Genomic DNA, 24,021 nt, shown 5'->3' on the forward strand with positions numbered 1-24,021 from the left:
CACTGCCCAACCAGAACCTTTTGGCCTATTGTTTGTATACCACCCAGCCAACTGACCGGACGTTTACCTCCATTACCTCGAGATGTTTACCTCCACAGTCGGACCAGAATAACCTGTCACTCAGCGCTTACTATTCACCCGTTTCCTCCAATAGCGTGACTCTGTCCTACGAGGGAGGGGGGCGGGAACTGGATTAAAACAGGATAGAACGAGGAAAACAAGATGTGACAGAGAGGAGGGTTTCACAAAGGACAGGAAACACAAAGACATGTCAGAGAGAGCAGGATGGAGAGATGGAAGGACAGATAGAAAAAGGACGGCTGAGAGGGAAATAAGGGAGAAATGGTGAATGTGGGCTTAAGGAGGGAAATGTATGAGACAGAGGTAGAATATAAGAGAGGAGGAGGAAGGAAACTGGAAGGACAGATCACGAAAAAAGAGGAAGAAGGTCCAGATGGTTTAATGAAGAAAGAAATAAAGAAAGGATAAAGGCAGCCAAAAATATTTTCCTACAGCTTTGAAGTCCACTTTTAGTTCCAAAGTGGTTTGTTGTGATTATGATATGATTCGATAAACAGCGGTGGCTTGCGGTGCGTGCCCCGGCAGATAAAGCGATGAAAGTTTTCTAAAACAGAAGTGACTCAGAGGTTATGGTTTTTAGCAGCGTTAGTCAGCAGACTGACAGACGCAGCTTTGATCAGCATTCACGTCTGACGAAAAACAGCAGAATATTACACCATTAAAAAAACAACTGGAAGTAAACAAATGTGTCATTATCTGAATATTTCTTTAGAAGAATAAAAGAGAAAATAATAATTTAAAGGTTTGACTTTTGACTTTAGGATTTCGTAGATGTATGTTTCATAGTAAGTATAAAAGGCAAGCAGCATCACTGTAAGAGACCAAAAAGACAATTTATTTAAATTATAACCAAAAAAAGACAAACAAAAAACATTGTCTGAATGATGTTTTGTGACTGATACCCTGCTAGTGTCTTAGTAAGGTGTGTCTGTGCTCTTTCTCTTTGATTCTTACTGATTTCTCTCATTGTTGATAATAGTGATGGACGTAACTGATTTTGGGGGTTTCTTTCATCATCTTTACGACTGAAGTACAATTGAGTTGTAAAGATAAGTAAACAACTATTTCTGCATGATGACAATCTGGTCTCACTATAAATTTGAAAACATTGGAAATCACTGTCCAAGACAATGTTCCAAAAATCAACCATTCGGTGAGCCTGTGTGCTCTACCGATGGGGGCGACTGCCATCCCAGGAGAGAGCAGTTCCATAAAGATAGAAATGCTTCATCACAGAAGTCACTGAGAAAAAAATGGGATCCAAAAGATGACAGCAAAACACCCCGCACAGTTTTTATCCTTTATTCTGTCACACTGCAGAACCATCTGATCTGCAACACTGGAGTGGCCCCCAGAGTGGCCAGAAATATCAAAAAATAAAACACTGAAAATGAACTTATTACACCAATTTTCATCTTTATATTTTTTGTTCTCAGACTCTACTACAGTAGTTGTGCGCGATACCTCCTTTTTTCTTATACTGTGCCTTGGTGCAGGCGTTCAGTTCATTCTCTTTAGCTCCTATTCCTGTATGATTGTTTCATTTCACAAACTTTCTCCTCGCGGTTGCCCTCACAAACAGTGTTGTCTGAGATGACCATATTAGAGATGTTGTCTGACCGTGATTTCAGTCAGATTTGAAACTTGTGTCAGATATGACAGAAACTAAGGAAAACACAATGGATCCCTGTTAATGAAGCTACAGTATTTGTAAGAAAAAAAAAAAAAGAAAAAAAGAAAAAACAACCCAATTATATTAACATAATGCAACTGAATGGAGGTTATCATTTGTTGAAGAGGTATTAGAGACTGCTGGAAACCCTGGAAAGGAGTACAAGTGATTTATTTTTATTTGTGCCCTGTGACAGACTAGGACCTGTCCAGGGTGAACCCTCACTTGATAGATTTCGATTTGCTAAGTCAGCTTTCATTGGCAAAAATATTTTTTCACAGCGAGTTTAGGTTAAGGTGATGCAGGGGAACCAGGGCAGCATGTTTTAAATATGGCTGACTAGGAAAAAACAATTCCAGACACCAGCAACACTTGTTCACTTTAGTTGTAACCTGATATATATGTATATATATATAAAATACCATTTAGTTTTGCATTGGAGCCTTTGCAGATGTATTAAATAAAGTGTGAGGGGTAAGAAGTGCCTGTTTCAGATCCTTCAACATAGCTTGATAGGAATCCAACATTCTGTCCAACATACACACACACAGCAGGCTGTTTTACTCGAAACGCTTCACAGCAACATATCTGTGTGTGCCAGTGGAGGGATACAGAAATGGGATGAAAATGTTCTGTCAGCACCAGCAATAGGCTTTCAGTGAGTTTGGAGTTTGTTTGTTCGCTGTGTCAGCCAATCAGCTGACAGACAGAGCTTTGAAGCTGAGGTTTCAGCTCTCAGCACCAGAGTGAGGCCTCAAGACAAACTTGGAAAGAGAGCTGAGAAAACTTGTGCTGCTTTGCGTTTTACTTGAAGTAAAGACTGTTTTGTCTAATAGTGGCTTGAAATGGACACCCTGTGACCACAGGTACACTGTAAACTCAACAAATGCAGCAACATTCTGCGTTTTAGTTCAAGGTAACATCTGTAAAGTGGGCAAACTGTGGAACAAAACAGTAACAGGAGTAGTACAGTGTTAAAATGTACTGTAATAATATTAATCATATAAATTATTATTATTATTATTATTATTATTATTATTATTATTGTTATTGTTATTATTATTGTTATTATAGTAAGATAATGTAAATGAGATTAAAGTAGGACAATTGCAATATTGTTAATATGCTGACCTCACATGAAAATCTTTTTTATTCAGAGGTGTACAAGTAAAAAAAAAATGTCACTGTACAATATAATTGTGAATAAATGTACTGTTATACTGGTCAGGACCTGTAATAAAAATCTGAACACTCATGGATAAAGTGTGGTGTTTAAACTTTAAGGACCTATATGAACCCTTTAGCTCAATAAAATGCATCCAGATGTTTGCAGTAGTTTGCCATTTAGTCCTTGAACTTATCAGTAAATGTGCTCCATATCTTGCATGCATGCATGTTCACGGTGCTGCATGCAGAAATGTTCAGCACATGCAGGTGATGATGGTAGTGCAGGTTATCATCATCAGGTATAAAGCAGGGAACAGCAGACAGAGACACAGTGACACACAAATAGTAAAAGAAAGAAAGGGGGAAGACAGACCACAGGAGAAGAAAAGGGCACAAAACGGAGTGGAGCAGGAAGGAGAAAAAAACTTTTAATCATGAAGGACCTTTAAACACCTTAATAAATAATATAGACTGTTGGAATTACTAAACAAACAAACCCTTTGTCAAATATATGAAGCAGTTTGCACCCAAAAAGCTCACAAACACAGCAAACATTTTAGTAAATCTTTTACTGAAAATCTAACACCACAGTAAGAGCCAAAAACTCCAGTTTCAGAAAACAGATGGTTGATGGCCAGAGTGGGCAGTGAGGCTATTTTAGAAAAAGCACAACTGGTAGCTTATCTTGTGTAGTACAAAACTCAATGTACAGGGTGGGCCATTTATATGGATACACCGTAATAAAATGGGAATGGTTGGTGATATTAAAGTCCTGTTTGTGGCACATTAGTATATGTGAGGGGGCAAACTCCTCAAGATGGGTGGTGACCATGGTGGCCATTTAGAAGTCGGCCATCTTGGATACACCTTTTGTTTTTTCAATAGGAAGAGGGCCATGTGACACATCAAACTTATTGGTAATGTCACAAGAAAAACAATGGTGTACTTGGTTTCAACGTAACTTTATTCTTTCATGAGTTATTTACAAGTTTCTGACCACTTATAAAATGTGTTCAATGTGCTGCCCATTGTGTTGGATTGTCAATGCAACCCTTTTCTCCCACTCTTCACACACTGATAGCAACACCGCAGGAGAAATGCCAGCACAGGCATCCATTATCCGTAGTTTCAGGTGCTGCACATCTCGTATCTTCACACCATAGACAACTGCCTTCAGATGACCCCAAAGATAAAAGTCCAAGGGGGTCAGATCGGGAGACCTTGGGGGCCATTCAACTGGCCCATGACGACCAATCCACTTTCCAGGAAACTGTTCATCTAGGAATGCTCGGACCTGGCACCCATAATGTGGTGGTGCACCATCTTGCTGGAAAAACTCAGGGAACGTGCCAGCTTCAGTGCATAAAGAGGGAAACACATCATCATGTAGCAATTTCAAATATCCAGTGGCCTTGAGGTTTCCATTGATGAAGAATGGACCCACTATCGTTGTACCCTATATACCACACCAAACCATCACTTTGTTGTTCCAACAGTCTTGAGGATCCATCCAATGTGGGTTAGTGTCAGACCAATAGCGGTGGTTTTGTTTGTTAACTTCACCATTCACATAAAAGTTTGCCTCATCACTGAACAAAATCTTCTGCGTGAACTGAAGGTCCTGTTCCAATTTTTGTTTTGCACATTCTGCAAATTCTGTGCGCCGATCTGGGTCATCCTCGTTGAGATGCTGCAGTAGCTGGAGTTTGTAAGGGTGCCATTTGTGAGTAGCTAATATCCGCCGAAGGGATGTTCGACTAATGCCACTCTCCAGTGACATGCGGCGAGTGCTACGCTGTGGGCTCTTGCTGAATGAAGCCAGGACAGCCACTGATGTTTCTTCATTAGTGACAGTTTTCTTGCGTCCACATTTTGGCAAATCCAACACTGAACCAGTTTCACGAAACTTAGCAAGCAGTTTGCTAACTGTAGCATGGGAGATGGGTGGTCTCGTAGGGTGTCTTGCATTGAAATTTGCTGCAATGACCCGGTTACTGCGTTCACCAGATATCAACACAATTTCAATCCGCTCCTCACATGTTAACCTCTTCAACATGTCAATGGCTGTGAACAAAGAGAAACTTGTAAATAACTCATGAAAGAATAAAGTTACGTTGAAACCAAGCACACCATTGTTTTTCTTGTGACATTACCAATAAGTCTGATGTGTCACATGGCCCTCTTCCTATTGAAAAAACAAAAGGTGTATCCAAGATGGCCGACTTCTAAATGGCCACCATGGTCACCACCCATCTTGAGGAGTTTGCCCCCTCACATATACTAATGTGCCACAAACAGGACTTTAATATCACCAACCATTCCCATTTTATTACTGTGTATCCATATAAAAGGCCCACCCTGTATTACAGTCCAATGACATGCATCTGAGGTTGACAGGTGATTCTAAATGCTTGTCTGTCTCTACGTGTCACAGACTGACACACTGTGTACCCTGCCTCACGACTGCTGGGCGACACTCCAGTCTTCATTCCTAAAAACAACAGGAAAACCTTTTACAGTTTGTAGTTGTGACCTTAATATTTTTTATGTTTTTTATGTTTTTAATACAAAACATTTATTTAATGCCTATATATAATCCATTGCACTTAAAAATGTGATGATGCACATGCTTCAGCTTAACCTTACACTTCATAAAGATGTAGACTGCTGTGTCTAAAGTGGCAACAAATAAAATAAAATAAAATAAAAATGCAGCTCTAGCATATAAAAAGACTTTGCGGCAAAAATACTTTTTTTTTTTTTTACCCACAAAGCCTGGTAAAACTTTACTAATGCAGTAATGTAGTAATGCAGAACTTCTTCCAGTTTTTAACCTTTTAACCAAATGCATAAATAAATCTGGGTGATCAGGAGGAGACAGTTCAGCTAGAAATTGAATATTTTGTTCCATTTGTTCTTTATTCTGATCTGTGATTTTCAATTAAATATTGGATATTTTTTCTTCTTCTGACCTCAGAGAAAGGCATTGAAATGTGCTGTTTACATTGCAAACATCTGACAAATGACAGTGGAAAACCAACCACAGATGTGATGTTTTTCATTGAGCAACACCCCAAAATATTGGTAACTGCTCTTTTAATCTTCAGAAATAACATGAATTTTATAGGTTTATTTAAAATCTGACAAAGCAGGTAGTAGTCATAGTGTAGGGGTTTAAACTCAACAAGCATAAGATCCCTGGTTTGATTCCAGAAGGAGATATAAATCTCTAACCCTAACCCCATAAGGAAGGACCTCCAGTGTCAAAATCCGCCAAATCAAATATACTGAGTTAGCCACCACAGTGATCCCAACACAGTGAATAAGGGCAGCCAAAAGAAGCTTTAAAAAGCACAGTAACTATTTGCTGCTGCAGAAAATGTAGTGACAAGGGTCGTACTCTAAAGTAGCACCAAAATGGAAATAGCCAGGGAATCAACGAGTATGTGAAAATTCTTCATAAGTACATTTTGAATAACAAGCTACCGTTACTTTGTTTCTGCTATTCATTTCTGCTTTTGGCCAGGACCATGTTTACCACTGTTTAGCATCCTGTTACCTATACAGCAGTCGAAATAAGTTTAAAAAGACAGCACAGTGACAAGATTGCAAGTAAGACAACACAACTTTTGTGAATCACTCCTATTAGCACTATTTGGGGATTGCTCTCACTTGCCATTTTGCCCTGTTTACGAAATCTGGCCCATTGTGCGGATGGCAGCATGTGTTACTCTAAAATGCGTATTTACCTTTCAGCGCCGGTGATAAAATACTACACATTATTTTCAGCCTATAGTACCACTGAACTTTCTATCCTTTTGTTGTCCCTGTCCCAACTTTTGAGATATGTTGCTGCCGTCTAATTCAAAATTTGTAATAACATGTTTCAGTTTAAACACTTCTATGTACTATTGTATATAAAATATGGTTTTATGAAATTTGTAAATCCTTGCATTGTTTTTTAACATTTTACACACTGCACATTTTCACAGGTTGTTGGTGTGTCGTTACAGAGGGATACTATAAAAACAAAGAATTCAGGTCTTTTTAACCTCCCCAGATGCATTACAGCAATCTCCATTTCAATATGTGAGTGCCGACATCAAAGAGACTGTTGTTCGTTTCCGTTGCAATACAGCCACTGAAAATCAGAGGCGACGACTGACCGCACTAATCTCAGTCGAGCACTAGCATGTTAGCTAGCCTCTGAGGAGAGCACACTGTTTCCTTTGGAGCAGAATGGGGAGCTTTCAAAACTCCACAGGCTGAAATGGAGATTCAGTGAGTTTGATGTGAATGACGGGTAAGCAAAACATCTCAGCTAAACTGAAGCCAATGAGAGAACACATGCAGACTCACGCTTGTAACACAGCAGGAGACAAAGTTAACCTCTTAATTCAGTCTGTTGCATTGTTTTCATCTCCTCTTTGCCACTTGAGATCTTTAGACTGGTAATTATCAATCAATCAACATCTCTGTACCATGTTCAGCACAACATAACTCCCTTTCAGCTAAAGATAATGTACTGAAAAATAAGAAAAAACTGGAATGCAGCAGCATAATGAATTGTATGCATCTATCCTGTTCCACTTATCCAGTTCTCATTTGCGGAGTGTGGGGGGCTAGAGCCTATCCCAGCTGACATAGGCTGAAAGGTGGGGTACCCCCTGGACAGGTCGCCACAGAGATTTAATAAATTTTTATCTTGTTAATTTGAATAACCAACAGAACTATAGCAAGACCTGATGAGAATAAGAAATTCTTCCATTGTTATATTAGTCTTTAAAATATTTTCAGTCTCACAATTGAGAACAAGATGCAACACAAACCTTCAGACCAGTACTCCCTAGAATGTACTTAGAGCCCTTGCATGAACATGCAATCTGTCTACAGAAAAACACCTGCATCGTGGTTGGCTCAGTCAGATATACTCGCGGTCCTTACAACATGATCACATACACTACCACCCAAATGTTTTGGGACCTTTTTTTCTCTTATCACTGAAGTGATAAAAAATGAGTGTTAGAATTGTCAATTCAATTTTATTTATATAGCGCCAAATCACAACAACAGTCACCTCAAGGAGCTTTATATTGTAAGGTAGACCCTACAATAATACATACAGAGAAAAAAAACAACAATCATATGACCCCCTATGAGCAAGCACTTTGGCGACAGTGGAAAGGAAAAACTCCCTTTTAACAGGAAGAAACCTCCGGCAGAGCCAGGCTCAGGGAGGGGCAGCCAATCCTAAATCCCCTTAATGATTAATTTGTCTGTGTAGGTCCCTTTTCAGCAACTATTACTTGTATTCTGATACCAAATGTACCAAATTTGTCCTGGTAAAAGACTGAAGGATCATTAGAAAATATTTTTCTTCCTTCGTGTCTGGTACCTCAGCCCTTGAGAATTAGTTTAATTCAAAAGAAAAAAGAAAAGATGAACTTGTCCTAAACTCATGTGAATATTCTTGTACATTGCAGCTCTTCCCTGCGGGAAATTGTAAAAAAAAAAAAAAAAAAATCAACACCAAACAGACCAACAAACAAACAGACACACACAAACAGATGCCTTGTAGCTCCTCCACAGGCCGCATCCATAATATCAGACTGTGCTAGTCTTTGAAGTGAAGTGATGCAAGAAAGAAGCTCAAGAAAGAAGCTCATCATGCTTGTGTCCATGTTACTTTACTTTACTCGTGTCTAGAAAGTTCTAATGTATTTCCTACAATGTTCTCTTTACACAATTTAACTTTTTACAGATACTGTAATTTAAATCTGCACTCTCATATATTTCCATTTTTGAAAGGGAATACAGGAAGGAGGAGGAAAATATAGCAAAATGATGAACGAGAGGAGGAGCATTCATTCATTCACACATTTATGCAATGTGCTTACAACAGAACACATGGGTGTATTTGATCTTCTGAAATACAAGAAATACAACAAGGGCCTAGCTCAGGACCGCAGTGAGACTCTCTTTACTGTATCAGTTAATGGCAATCCCAATAAAATGAAACTAAATTAAATGCCTCTAGACTAGAAATGGCTCCCCGAGGCCCAGGAATCATCATCATTTCTCTTCATGATGTCATTTCCCTCTGTCAGAATACGCCTCTACCCAGCCCCAAGCTGCGTCGCCCGGCGGAATACAACTCATCTGTCACTAGATAATGAGGCCCAGATGTGGTACTCCTCTGGTTACCCCGGCCCCTACCAACTTATCCTTGTCAGAGCAATACAGTACCCAGAATCGTGCTGTTTATTGTACTTGCCCCAGTGTCCTGGAGATCTTTTGGAGCTGAAATAAAATAGGAGAAGGTAATGATATAGAGATGGACGAACATTATTTGCTTATAGACTATACGGCTGGTTGTCACTTACATTAGCTGGCAGTCTGTATTACTAAATTACTTTATCCTATCATGTTTTTTTGTTATCATTTTGCATATTATTTCCTTTATGGTCTTTTTGATTTTACACTGAACAAGTTGGGGGTTCCTCTTGCATGTTTTTAGACCTAGTACCTCGCTTCTAGATGAAATCTGGGTGTTTGGCCCTCTTGTGTTCACTCGGGTCTGGTTCCAAAAGTGAACCCATCCACCAGGACTAAACCAATGTTTGAAAGCATGTTTACATTCTAGTAGATATGGAAAAACAACTTCATAACAACCTTAACATGTGTGAATTGTTTTTATATCACTTATCTCAGTGCTAGAGAGGAAATCGTTTGGAGAAAATCGTATAGTGGTGTTCACACTAAATGACAAGCAAAGTTTCACCACCCATTACTGATTTGGATACAGTCATGTTGGAAACCCATGAATATTCGGCTCAGCAGCCAACAGAACAAGGAGGTTGTAGTAATGCATTTGTTATAACTTATGATGAATCCTATTATTCTGCTCACTTCTCTCTAACCCCCACCTGGAGAGCTAAGCAAATTTTTCACCCAAGTTGAAAAGGTTTGATACGCACAAATTTGTGTCATGTTAATAAGCCATATTTCACAGACTCCGTATGCAATCTGTGTCACAAAAACTTTGCATTTAGTGAACATACCAAGAACCTTGTGCTCTGAACGTTAGGCAGCTGTTTTGTGGCTTCAAAAGTATCACGTCACTTGTTAATTTCATACTGCTAATGTATGTCAGCGACCTTACTCCCATGCTTAATGTTTTTCATAGAAACATGACAAAACAGCAATGAAGTGTTCACAAAGCCTCAAAATAAGAGGCTTTGTAAACACTTCATATTTAAGTAAACTGAATCAACTTTAGATTTAGTCAACAATAATCTTATGATACTAAATCAACTAAAACTGAAATAATTTAAATAACTAACGTCAGCCATTACCCTAAACTAAACTAAAATTTTCAAAACCAAAAATCTTATCTTAAAGACCTAATATTATCATATCGATCAAATAAAGCACTTCACTCTCAGACTGTGGCGTTACTTGTTGTTCCTAGACTATTTAAAAGTTGAATGGGAGGCAGAGCCTTCAGCTTTCAGGCTGTCTGTGGAACCAGCTCCCAGTTTGGATTTGGGAGACAGACAGCCTCTTTACTTTTAAGATCAGGCTTAAAACTTTCCTTTTTGATAAAGCATATAGTTAGAGCTGGATCATGTGATCCCGAATCCTCCCTTAGTTACACTTCAATGGGCTTCGACTGCTGCATCATATTAAGCATCATGCTTCACATGATGCTTAATATGAAGCAATGCGCGTTTGTTCTTCTCTCACTTCTTTTCACTCTGCATTTAATTGTGAGTTATTATCAATCTCTGGCTCTCTTCCACAGCGTCTTTTGATCCCATTTTCCTCCCCTCACCCACAGCTGATCGGGGCAGATGGCCACACCTCCCTGAGCCTGGCTTTGCCTTAGGTTTCTTTCTGTTAAAAGGGAGTCTTTCCTTTCCACCATCTCCAAGTGCTTGCTCATATGGGGTCATTGTTGGCGTTCTCTAAGCATTATTGCAGGGTCTTTATCTTAAAATCTAAAGTGCCTTGAGGAAACTGTTGCTGTGACTATAAAAATAAAATTGAATTGAAATTAAACTGAATTCAGTTACAAGCATTTGCTTTTTGACCCCAGGTAAAAGTCAAGTTCACACAACGTTGGTGGATTTATGTGCTCACATCGGTCACTCTTTGTCACACACACAAACACACACATTCTTGTTTTTATACCTTAGTGAGGATATGTAATTGACATAATGCTTATCCTAACCATCAAAAATGAAGGATTAACCCTAACGCTTAGCCTAAACCATAACCGTAACCTAACTGTAACCCTGACACTAAAACCACATTTTGACTCTCAAAAATGCCTTCAAACTCACGAGGACAGGGACTTTTGTCCTCAAAGTGACCTTTGGTCCCCACGAGTATAGTAACATTCCATTTTTTGGTCCCCACAAAGATTTCTAAAGAGGTATACACACACACATATCTATCCACGCACACACAAAGTGCTGCCCTGCCTAATTGTAACCGTCTGTAGAGTTTCCAGTGTACAGAATGAAAGGACCACCGTCTTCCAGTCATGTTCTTCCATCCATACCTGTCACAACTAAACACTTCCTGCCAAGGGTCAGATAACCTATGGAAACCTAGCAGTTGGCGAGGAAGGTGGTCTCCTCTCTCAACCACACGTTCAGTGAGCAGACACGACGCACGCAGTCCCAACCGATCTTTCAGCAGCAACTCTCTCTGATATTCAGCAAAATCATCTCAGATAAACTTGCACACAAACACACAAAGATGCACAGAGACACACCCGTACTGAGAAAACTTCCAAGCAGCGAGATAAGCCGTAGCATGTCACAGGCAAACTAAAAGCAAAAGCTGCCTTAAACCAAAAATAACTGTGTGTTTTTAGGATGCTGGGATGTTTATGACCAAAGAGGGAAACCAAGCCCATTGACAAACACTGCCACTGCTCACGAACCCTGACTTAATGACAGTAAACTTGCCACTGTGTAGGGGAGGGGGAAAGGGCACTGGGCTTCTGTTCCTGCACAGAGGCCAGTAGTTATTAGAATATTTTACAGTAACATTAAGACAAATAAAACATTTGCTTTCATAGTGTTGATGCAGTTTTGCAGTAAATCATTGTATGTATGAGTATAAATGTTTGAGAACATCTCACATGTCCTCAACTGGAAGCTTCATTGACATGAGATGAATGCATATTGCTGCAAATAAAAATAAATAACGCCTGAAGAAAGCTGTAGTAGGTGCAGGGGGTAACTCTTTTGCAAAAACGGTGTTTTCTGTTTAAGAATGATAGCCATTCATGGCTTTGACTTAGTGTGGAACACACTGTAGTTTTACTAAATGTTCATTAGCCTGAGCTTATTTTGGCAGAACATTTAAAGTGGATATTTAAAGTGAAAGGAAAGAAAAGGAAGATCAAACTAATTCTGCTACAAAGATTTCCTTAGAGTTACCACGTGCTGACTGTCCGACTATAAACTTTCAAATTTAATGTCAGATCTCATGCAAATGCAGACAGGGCAGTTTTTGTTTTGTTTTTTGATGGAGCTGAACCATTCAGTTCCATTCAGATTTGTAGAGAAGAAGCAAGTAAGGGTTTGCATGTCTGTAATCAGCATCACTGGGAGATAAACATCCTCTTACATCAGCTTCAGTGTGTGTGTTTAAGAGAGAGAGATGAGTTACAGTAGAGCTCTCTTTGCCCAAGGGAAACTACACCTTAGAGAGGCATTTTGGATCTCTGCATTGGGTGCTGATAGGGAGGCTAGGCCATTTTTCAAGTTTGTCCAATTACAATTACTCCCAGATATTTTCTGGTAACATTTAAAATCTTTTTATGTAAAACTCCATGAATATTCTAGACACTGAAGATTCTTTTATAACAGATTATTTGTCAAAACAGGAGGTTGGAGTCCTTGTTTCAAAAAGACAGGAACTTCCTATTAGATTTAACTTTTTACAACATTATCTGCCATTTTGGTGTACTCTGAGTTATAATGATATGATGATAAGTTCCATCCATCCATCCATCCAGGCTGGAGACTATCTAAGCTACCATAGGGCAAGAGGCAGGGTACAGCCTGGACAGGTCAGTCACAGGGCTAACACAGTCACACTCACATTCACACCTATGGGCAATTTAGAATCACCAATTAGCCAAATCCCTCCACTTGGTTGTTTTTGGACTGTGTGAGGAAGCCAGACCACCTGGAGAGCAAGGAGTTTGTGTGGAGTTTGCATGAACTCCACACAGAAAGGGTCCAGTCAGATGGTGGATTCAAACCTTCTTGCTGGGAGACAAGAGTGCTAACCACTGCGCAAATGTTGCTGGCCATTCCTCCAGTAGGGCAAAAAATATCAGAAATGCCTGTTTCACTGTAAAAGGTTATTATGTTCATTTTAATGACAGTACCATCTTATGACAAAGATACAATGCTCCGTCTGTTAGACAGTTTAACAAGTTTATGTTCCTAGGAAGTGCTGACAAAGACCGTTCCATTTAATATGTTCATACAGTCTTATAGCTATTTCAGAAAAAGTCCAGATGACATCCATTAATAACTGAATGTTTGTGGTGCTGCTACTTTCATATTTCACATTATAGTTTTTAAAGCAGACTTTTCTGTTCAGGGTTAAGCACACATCAAGCCATTAAATTCCACCTCAAAGATACAATTTTAGAAGTCTGAGGGGGCTGAGGTATTGGGTTGCATATGCAGATAAGACCCGAAGGAATTCTTGACCTGCCTCTTGATTCTCCATTCAGAAGGTGCCCTCTGAGAATGTTTTCATTCATGCCTTTTCAACCCCAGTCTTTGGTCAGCCTTCATCTTTACTTAATGTCTTACAAGGTAATCGTCAAAGAATAGATGTGTGTGTGGGGGGGAGCATGCTCTCTTTTTTTAAAGGGGACAATAAAAGGTTCATGAAAAGTCATGAAAGTGATATGATAATATTGCAATAAATAGCATAACTTTCAATATTTATTTATAATAATAAATATAGACACACTGGGTGTTATTTCAATGCTGCACAGCAAAAGAACAGCGGGGTCACTTAATTTAATTCATTAAAACTGTTGTTCTAATGTACTGTGAGCAGTTTTGAAGGATTAAATCAACAACTTTAGCTGCTGCTCAGATGGTGTGGATGTCTAAATAAATATAATTCAGCGCCCAAACACAACCTGTGATGTTTTCTTTAGGTCCCTAATGACAAGGAAGGAAAAGATGAAGAGTGGTGATAAAGTCCGGCTGGGCTTAACTGAACCTATAAGTGTCTCTCACAGGAAAAGATCTATGAAAGTTCACTTTTTAGGAAGATTTTCTCGAAGTGTTGCAGTATGTTTTTTTCCAAGTTATGAGAAATAAACTAAATGATATAAACCGAAATCTTGTGATTCCATATAAAATCCTGGGTTAGATGTTTTCAACTGACAAGCTGTATGCTGTAAATTCACTTTCTAAACTGTCAGTGTGCAAATATTAACATTTTTCCCAAGTACAATGCTGTAAAGTCGTTTTCCAGTAAATAACTGTATATTACATTGCGTCACGGGAAATTTCCAAATCAAATTCGTTTACTGGACCTATTGCTATATTTTAAGCAAAAATGTGAAACAAAACATCTTCCAAACATAAAATTTTGGCTCATTTCTTTGTTATTTCAGTCAACAATTTGTAATTTTTCACTGACTGACATTGATATCTAAAGTTTAGAGGCCTTAAAGCTCACGATTCATCGATATGAATATAAGTATTTTTTTCTTGATTTAACAATAACGATTTAAACCAATCTACCCGAAATGGAGTTCTTGCTACAGCGGGCGGTCTCAGACTAACGCAGTGGGAGGTGCGCCGGTCTTTCTCTGTCGTTTTTTTTTTTTTTTTTTTTGCAACAAGTGGCAAGAAGAGAAACAAACGTCTGAGCGTCACAATAAAGCAGGCGAGTCGGCAGAAGCGCTGTGGACTAATAAAACAAGGAGGGTAAAACAGCGAACCGCTGCTGCTGTGAACATCTGGCTGAACTGGGATGCTTCATGAAAATGTTTAACTGTGTGTCCAACAGCGTGGTGAGTACAAATCTATCATTAAGTCACATTCTGTAAGTTAATCACAGGTAAAACAAACTTCGTACAAGCTTATAGTTATTTATTATTATTATCATCATTATTATTATGTTTATTTCGGAAACTGAATTACATAATATTTTCAAACAGACTCGTTACATATCAGCTGCCCTTGTGTATCCCCGTGCTCATTTACAACGAACAATTGACGACTGTGGGCCAACAACCTAAATTAGCTTAGTGAAATTTTAAGATAGCCCAAATATAATGCAATATTTGAAGCTAGAGGGTTCAGCGAGCTTTTTTCCGGTAAAATATTTTGTTTTTGATAAAGTCAAGTACAGGCTTCTAAAAATAAGTAACACATTTTCTTCTATTTGCAAAAGTTCCGCATCACAGTACATAAATAAATATAAAATAAAACGAAATATAAATGATTTATTTGTGCAGACGTTAGCAATACAAATACAAAATAAAGACGGGCACCTTCACGTTTCATATTTTAGTAGCCTACGCCATGTAGTAGCCTACGCCACTTTTAAAAAGGTAATGGAAAGGGGGGAAAGCCTGATTTGTGACCTGACTCTGGAAGACTGTAGCCAAATGCAGACTGTAGCGTGAGGAGCATACAGTGGTCTTTATCCTGTGCACGTGCGTTACTAAACACACAATCAGTCAGAATTAAATTCAGCTGTGCGCGCGGCCGCTCTACATGCGGTCCCACGAGCTGCTTAATTAAACAGATACATCCTCTTTTCCCCACAATGCTAAAAGAATATTTTAAGTCATCTGTGGGCTTCCGTAATAAAAATAATATTTAGCTCGACGCCATGACTGGACCCATGTCCACTCAAATAAAATAAATGCACATTCATACCTATAGAAAGCGAAGGTTTATCTCTGTGGTTGTCATATGTCATATGAGGAAGACATAAGTTTTACTAGGTGCCAGTCAGGCTAGTGCGTCACTCCAGACTTATGGTTGACACCATGTCAGAAGAAGAAAGGCCATCGACGGAGGTTGTTTTCACTCAGCTACAACAAGGACATATTTATAGCGACACAGTAGGTGTTTCACTGTCAAATTAACTGCGTTTTCTTTTTCCCGTGGGGATAACAGCTTGAGACTGACACAGAAATTGCGAGGAGCACGCCTGAGTGCACGCATTTGAGTAGCACCAAACGTACATAAAACAAACGCATTTAGCTTACTGACAACAATTCCGAAATCGTTTCTTTTTTCCAATTAATTTAAAAATTGACTTATGCTCCTAAATTTCGTGACACATTTGAGGATATTTTTAAAAGTGTAAAGTTCTTTTTCTGCTGTCCCTTTTTAATCATTTTGATTTTTATTTATTTTTACTTTGGGACTGTTATTTCTGATAGGGCTCCTCTGGTCCCGATGATATTTTTGAGGAGGACTCTTACTCTCCGTCCTCCCTCTCCTCGTCCTCTTCGTCTGCGGTCCCCACCGAGGCCTGTGTGCAGGGGAAACCGGTGTGCACCTCCTGCGGCCTGGAGATAGTGGACAGATACCTTCTGAAGGTCAAACTAACATACTATGCCTGGCCAAAATATCACTGACAACACTACCAAACTAGGCCAGTTTTAGTACAAAGCAGTCCAGTTATCATTCTTAGAAAAGGGAGGGGGGGGAGCAGTTCAGATATTTTCAGTACTTGTCAGCTTTCTTTAAATACAGTTGTACAGCAAAGTTGGCTCTCTTTATAACAAAATGTGGATTTGATTGTCCTACAAGAGGAATTAAATCATTTTGAAGGTTTATTAATTTTGAAAACTGATAGAAATATATGAGCTAGCCTAAGCAGAACAAGTATTTCTGCAATTTTATGCAGCACATTAATGCTTTGTGCTAATCTTCACCCTCAGAAAATAAAGCATTTCATTTTGCCTGTAGATTTATGAACACCTTGTCATTGGGGTCACAATTCTTAAGGTACAGCTGTTGAACCGCTGGCATGGGGTCCTCTTTGTGCTTTAGAGGACAGTACTGATACGTTTTTTTTTTGGTTTTTTTTAAATATTTGTTTGTTAAATTAAGATGCATAAATCTCATTGTATCTGTACTGTCCTTTAAAGTACTCCAAGGAATTCTATTTAGCACTAGAGAATAGATACCCTGGCAGAAATTATGGAATCACAACACTAGGAACATGATTATTCAGCTTTTTTTTTTTATTTTTTTTTTTAACTTTCTAGAAAATAAATTAAAGCGATCCCTTAAAACATTTTATTTAATTTTTTAAACACTTCTGTGCCTATAAGGACAGAATGGATGAGTGTGCAGTCAAATTTCATTTGGCTGATTAAAGCTTTTCTGTCTCTGGATGTACATTTAGTATTATTTTGGAATTGCAATCACATCACAAAAGGCTTATTAATTATCAAATGAGAACACTAATATTTCAGTGCGTTCAGAAAAATAAAAGCATTACCAATAATTCCAGGAGCCTCTATGGTCTTTAGTAATGATGATGGAATATACTTTGAAAGGGTATTTAAATAATTCTAAACTCTGTCAAAATTTGAAATCCTAGGTCAATAATCTGTGCTGGCACGTGCGCTGCCTCTCATGCAGTGTGTGTAAGACTTCACTGGGCCGACACGTGAGCTGTTACATCAGAGACAAAGAGGTTTTCTGCAAACTCGACTACTTCAGGTACATCACACACGCACACCGCCTGTATCCTATATATATGCAGTTCTGTTCTAAATTTGAATTGTATAAAATGTCAGACTGTGGGAATCTGGGACTCAAGAATAGTTTAACATTATCGGTATATGATTTCTTTTCTTTTTTTTTTTTCTGTCAAGCAGTCAAAGGACACACAGGTTTACTATTCAAAATGTAGCTTTCACTTCACCCCAAAAGACCATAAAGATTTTATCCAAAACATGAAGGAATGAAAATGAGCTTAAACAAAACAGTTTGGCTAGAAGAACCAGAACACCATAACAAACTGACCTAACCAAATGCTTATCCTGCCAGAGGAAACCATTCTAAATGCAAAAAGGTGGGGACTATGCCCCCAGGTAATTTTTTAATATAATTTAATGTAAGATTTTGTTGCATATATGATATTCATAATTTTTATAGTACACATCTAGTCTTTAAGTAATGATATCAAAGAGCATAAAACTATGTGATCTGTGTGTTACGTGCGTGAATTAATTTTAGTCAGAATCAACTGACTGGTGAAAATATTTAACCCCTCTCAATTGGGCTGCCTTTTGCTTTCAGTTTTAAAGTTGTTTAGAAACTTCCTGTCATTTCCATCCTGTTTAAATTTTGACTAATAGTTAATATTTGGCAGAGGGAGACTATTCCAACTGACTAAAACATGACTCTTAAGGAAGTCCAAATAAAGTATGGCACATCAACTTCTCTTGTTTGGGGATAAGAAGGGCAAGCTGCTGCAGCTTATCCCCAAGTGCATCACTGGAGAAGAATATGTTTGTTTCAAATGGATTGTCTGGTTATATTTACATCTGCGATCAGGTACATATGCACTTTGATCTCAGATGATGTTTGATATCAGCCCTCATGCAGGGTCAGGGCCGGGCTGCTACACATGCAGCACATACTGAGGCATGTAGGTAATGTGGGCACAGTGAACTGACAGGAAAGGCTAAAAATGTCAATGGATTATGCCTTAGACATTATAATTGGTAACAAAATCTTGTTTGGGTGAGGGTTTTTTTAAAAATTTATTTTAAGTACAGGAAAAAATGTAAATGACATTTTCTTTTAAAAAAATGGGGTATCAAGGATGGACTGAGAACCTGACGAAAGTCTTTCATAGATAAATACTGATTTTTCAGTTTCAGTAATTTGTAAGTTCTCTCCTTATTTTTTTTCTTTTCTTTTTTTCCTTTATTCCAGGCGGTATGGGACTCGCTGTGCCCGTTGTGGGCGTAACATCCATTCTAGTGACTGGGTGCGTCGGGCAAGAGGTAGCACCTTCCACTTGGCTTGTTTCTCCTGCACCTCGTGTAAACGCCAGCTTTCTACAGGGGAAGAATGCGGACTTCTGGAGAATAGAGTCTTCTGCCGGCCACACTATGATATTATGATAGAGAATCTCAAACGAGCCAAGGAAAACAGTGAGTGTATGAATGGACAAGGGTCCGATCTGAATTACAGCAAACTGTAAAATGATTGTGAAACTAATATTACACCCAAACAAAAAGTGTAAAATTCAAATTTGAAATTTAAAGTTAAGTGAAAGATAAGCCTCATGTTTAGCCGCCTTCTTTCGTAATAAAGAATGATGCAGCATCTATCATGCTATTAGCTAATTAGTGGTTTTGTTGTAGTGCATGTTATAATTGTAACCAATTAATGTAGTAATCCTCAGTGAAGAAGTCAACTGACATATGTTCACATAAATGTCATGTACAGATCACATGCTCATCTTACTGAGGTATGTCATTTCTGCTGCCATGTAAACTATTTTTTGGAATAGTCTTTCCAAAAAAACTATGGTTGGTTAGAATACTCCAGACATTACAGTACAATGCCATGCTTGCTTGCAAGAGGAATTTTAGTTTCACTCAAACATCAAATACTTGCATAAATGTCTCAAGGATAGAAATGAAAATATTAGAAGTTCTTAGTAACAACCACTTTGAAAATATATCTGTACTGCTAACACGAATGCTTCTGCCTGTCACAATATCACACCAAACCTAGACAAACTCTGCAGTGAGACAGCTGAATCCTCCTGTTACCACCATGTTACACAAACTGAAGAATGATATAGCCTGATCCTGTACAAAAAGACACCTTTCTAACACATGGGTCTTCTAGATGGAACTCGTGTTCCGGTGATGTCTGCAGGGGATCTGATCTGAAATGGGACCAGTTGTTTAAAATGTCCTTTAATCCTGTTTTTCCTAAAGAACAACCAAAAAATGAAGAGATGGCAGACAAAGATGACCTCAGCATTTTGCCCAAGCCAGCTAAGAGGGCCAGGACCAGCTTCACTGTGGACCAGTTACAGGTGTTGTCCACTGTTTTTTTTTTTTTTTTTTTGCATGCTAACTCCTGCTCTGCCATTAGAACATTTACACTTAAAAGTGTCACAACAAGTTCAACCACTAGCATGAGTGACTAAAATAATAGCACTTTGTCCTTCATGTCTACATTTTTAATATCTAGTGAATACTTTGTTCTTCTGTGAGAGAACACTGTTAAGTTACTGTTTTAATATTAAAATGATGGCTGTGTATGATTGTATGGTGACTAGTGAATGTTACTGGGACTCTGTTTGCTGAGTGTGTTCAGAGGGAAGAACAATATAAGCCGGTGATATTTGTTTAGCTTATTTTGATGTTTTTCTGCCCTCTAGTGGCATTTGAACACCATAGGACCCTGCTACCATGGTCTGTTAAAATAACAGTGAAACTCATCTTAGATTTCAGTGATGTAAACATTTACCCATCTGTCATCTCCACTTGTTTAGGTGATGCAGACCCAGTTTGCTAAAGATAACAACCCAGATGCACAAACGCTGCAAAAGTTGGCAGACAGAACTGGACTCAGCCGCAGGGTTATTCAGGTAAAGCAGACCTGAATGACAATACTAAGCGACTGCAGGGAGGTCCTGCAATAAGGTGTCACAGGATTAAGTGAGCAAATTTAGCAGTCCCTTTAAAAAGACGCATGCTTAGTTGGTTGGAGTGAGCAAATTTTGGGTCATAATTAAATTCTGTGGGTGGCAATTTTTGTAAGAATTTTAAAGTTTGCAGTAACTGTCAGATTTCTTCATAACTGGTCATAACATATGTGCAGCTTTTGGTGCGTTGCTTTGCACTAATTGTTGGATTAATGTAAACAGTTAGAATCTGGAGCTAAATCCAGAATTTAAAATGCCAGCAAGTAACATAATGAACTTGCAAAGTTCCAGTTTTCCCTCAAGTTGAGAATAGTGAGAAATCTGGGGTATTTGCACAGTTGATAAAAAAAAAAAAAAGATCTCTGCGCTTTTAAGGGAAACCATCACTCCAAGACCAGTGATTAATCCAGGCTTCTTTCATACAGGTTTGGTTTCAGAACTGCCGAGCTCGTCAAAAGAAGCACATTAACCCAAATCCTGCGCAGTCAACCATGATGACATCACTTGCTCCTGGTCAGCTGTCTCCACCGTTGATGGATGATCTCCAGTATACCACCTATATTTCTCCAGATGCACCTCTCCTCACCACACTGACCTATATGGATGGTAAGACACAAATACGGTCATTGCTATGCTGACCAGTCTTTGAATCTACGTACAGTAGCAAACTCAGAGCAAAGGTAATCTCTGCATCACTTGCTGATAGTTTGGAGGAATCCCATTTTCAGTACTGGGAATCAATTATTGTTGTTAAAATCAAAGTCTGAGATCTTGTTAGAAATCATGCTTATTTACTGACATCTGTGATCATTGAATAACTTTGAGTTTGTTACTTCCACAGTCCAAACTCCAGACCCACTTCTGCTGCAGCCACACATGTCCCATTCACTGACACAACTGCCAGTCAGTCATGCCTGAGCTTCAGCGTGCTGCCTGAAAAATAAAGCCACTGATTGCTTCATGGTTGGATGATGAGCAAATAATAGAGAGTGAGAGGAGTTGGTTTAAAATGAATTCGTAAGGACTGGATGGGTTAAATTCATAAACTGTCCAGCATATGAAGAGCACTGAATTTACACTGCTGCCTAATGTAAGCAGACACTTCATCAGCTCAAGTTACTGCATTAATTTCATGAAATGAAATGGATGAGAATTTATGTGAAAACTGATGTTTGTAAGATGAAACTTTTGTTAATGTGTTAAATTTAATTTATTTGAAGGATTTGATGAGATAAGGCACTTTGTTTGAAAATGATGTAAAATTGCTTGTTTGCTTTTTTTTTGAGTGACGTTTTTGTTAAGGTTGCAACTGGGAATGGGATTTAAAATGCATTTTTTCCTGTCTTATGACTACTAGAAAAGTCAGGATTGAGTTACACTACTAACAGTCATTTTTTTGTTGTTGCAAAGATAAACATGTAGAATACATGTTTTGTATATTAAAAAAGCTAATGTAAACAAAACGTCAGTATTCTCCAGCTGACACTGAAAGTGTTATTGACTAAAATTAAATGAACACTTGTTGCTCAGTAGTGATATTCTTTAAAAAAGTAATACAATAAATGTGTTTAATGAATGAATGCTAGATTCTAATAGAAACTCTGTATGAAGTACACACTGAGTGAGTGGACTTGGACATTGGAGCTGACATACAGTACTCAGGTTTAGGTTACTGTATTCTTGGTCTGCAGCAGACAAGTCATCCATCCTCACATGCACATATCCAAAACCACAAATATGTAGAAAGCCATTAAAAGTCTACTCTGCACTCTTGTAGGATATAGAAACTATGATTTGCTAATTTGAGTGATGGCTGTTGGAACAAAGTTGTTTTTATACTGCGGTGTTTTTTGGGACTATGAGCTTTCGTAAAGAAGAACGAATATGAAACTATATAAAGGGTGTGTGTTGTAAAGTATCAGCCAATATAACCAGCTAACTGCTGTAACTGATATACCAGGAATGTTCAACAACCCCTTAATGGACTTCATATATATATAGCTTTTGCCATGTTTCAATGTTTCGCTGAAATTAGGACTCACTGCACCATTTAACAAAATCAATGTCATGACTAAACTTTCTGCCTTTTAAAGGTTTTTTGTGTCTGATCAAAATCCACCCATTATTTTGAAGCATTGTGTAAATTTAAATTGATTTCAGTGGTCATCAGGACATTTTAAATACAGGTATAGAATCACTAGTCAGGGGCAGATCTAGAGAAATCAAATTGGGTGGCAAAATCAAAGTCATGTTTTTACACATGCTGTAATATGCATTATATATGGTTAAAATACACCAAATACAATGAGTACACACATGTTTCATTTAACCCTTTCATGCATAGTGGTCACTACAGTGGACAGCTATTCAAAGGCTGTTTTCATGTATTTGTGTCAGTGTTGATGGTATACTTGCACATAAACTACTACATTCGACACTGATGTGTCACTCCATACACATCAGTTGTCCACCTAAGTGGACATGTAAAAAACTCTTTGAAAACTACATGTTTAAAAAAATGAAGTTCAAAAATCTTTTTTTCATGCCTAAAGATGAGTAAAAATACTTAAGAAAAAAATGCTGATTGAGGTTGTCATAATTCATGCATGAAAGGGTTAAATATAGTCTATCACTTAATTTTTTTTTTAGCCCAGATAATTAAACATTTAAGTTACATAAAACGTGTGAATTTTGATTTTATGTACTGTATAGCCTGTATCATAAATATGGAGCCCAACAAGTATAAAATCCAGGAAGCTACACAACATGTGGTGGTTCATTTGGTTCAAACCCAAGTCTAACTTTAGTTTCACACTTTTTCAAAAGTTTAGAAATAATTAAATTGTTGCTTAAATTAATACAAAATGCCAGAAATCTGCACTGTCATGAAACATTTTTCACCAAAATTTAAACCTAATTTTCCATGATTTATTGGGTTAAGCCTCCAGGGTATAACTGGCCATTTTTTCACTACTTTTCATTTCACCTTTACATGTTTTTTTGTTTTTGTTTTTTTGCCTTGCCTTGTTTGCCTTGTTTGGAATCATTCTTTTCAGCACAATCTCACATGTCTGAATTAAAATTATTTTTTCATTGACATGCTGCATTAATTGATCTGAAATCACACAAAAACAAAAACAGAGTAGGGAAAAAGTTAAAGATTTTACTGTAAAAACCACAAACCTGTTCAGATAATTATTTTCACAACCTGAAATGCAAATATCAATTATAAATTTTAAAAACCTATGGACAAATTTTGTAATCAATAAAGTTATATACATCTAGTTACCTAAAAATGCATGCAAAAATGCAAAATAAAATTAGATAGCAATAAAAACAAGATGCCACACAAATTATTTGTGCCAGTGCAAAATAGTTGTTGTTTTTTT

The 24,021-nt window shown here is 38.0% G+C and overlaps 1 protein-coding gene across 4 annotated transcripts; it reads left to right on the top strand.

Annotated features, from left to right (window-relative positions):
• Window positions 1-14,835: 14,835 nt before the first annotated feature.
• Window positions 14,836-22,161, top strand: LOC116313230 (LIM/homeobox protein Lhx8-like). Of its 4 annotated transcripts, none has more exons than XM_031730850.2 (8): window positions 14,836-14,993; window positions 16,380-16,538; window positions 17,552-17,673; window positions 18,898-19,118; window positions 19,917-20,017; window positions 20,480-20,575; window positions 21,058-21,238; window positions 21,474-22,161. In XM_031730850.2, the coding sequence occupies exons 1-8, from the start codon at window positions 14,961-14,963 to the stop codon at window positions 21,548-21,550; spliced, it is 990 nt and encodes a 329-aa protein (XP_031586710.1). In that variant the 5' UTR covers window positions 14,836-14,960; the 3' UTR covers window positions 21,551-22,161. The 4 variants fall into 4 exon arrangements, with proteins under 4 accessions (XP_031586710.1, XP_039457769.1, XP_031586709.2 ...); XM_031730849.2 differs by lacking the exon at window positions 14,836-14,993 and adding an exon at window positions 15,729-16,055; XM_039601834.1 differs by lacking the exon at window positions 14,836-14,993 and adding an exon at window positions 15,730-16,010.
• The last annotated feature ends 1,860 nt before the right edge of the window (window positions 22,162-24,021 follow it).

The sequence above is a fragment of the Oreochromis aureus genome, linkage group 18 (assembly GCF_013358895.1).
Source record: "Oreochromis aureus strain Israel breed Guangdong linkage group 18, ZZ_aureus, whole genome shotgun sequence".
In the NCBI taxonomy this organism is placed as follows: domain Eukaryota; kingdom Metazoa; phylum Chordata; class Actinopteri; order Cichliformes; family Cichlidae; genus Oreochromis; species Oreochromis aureus.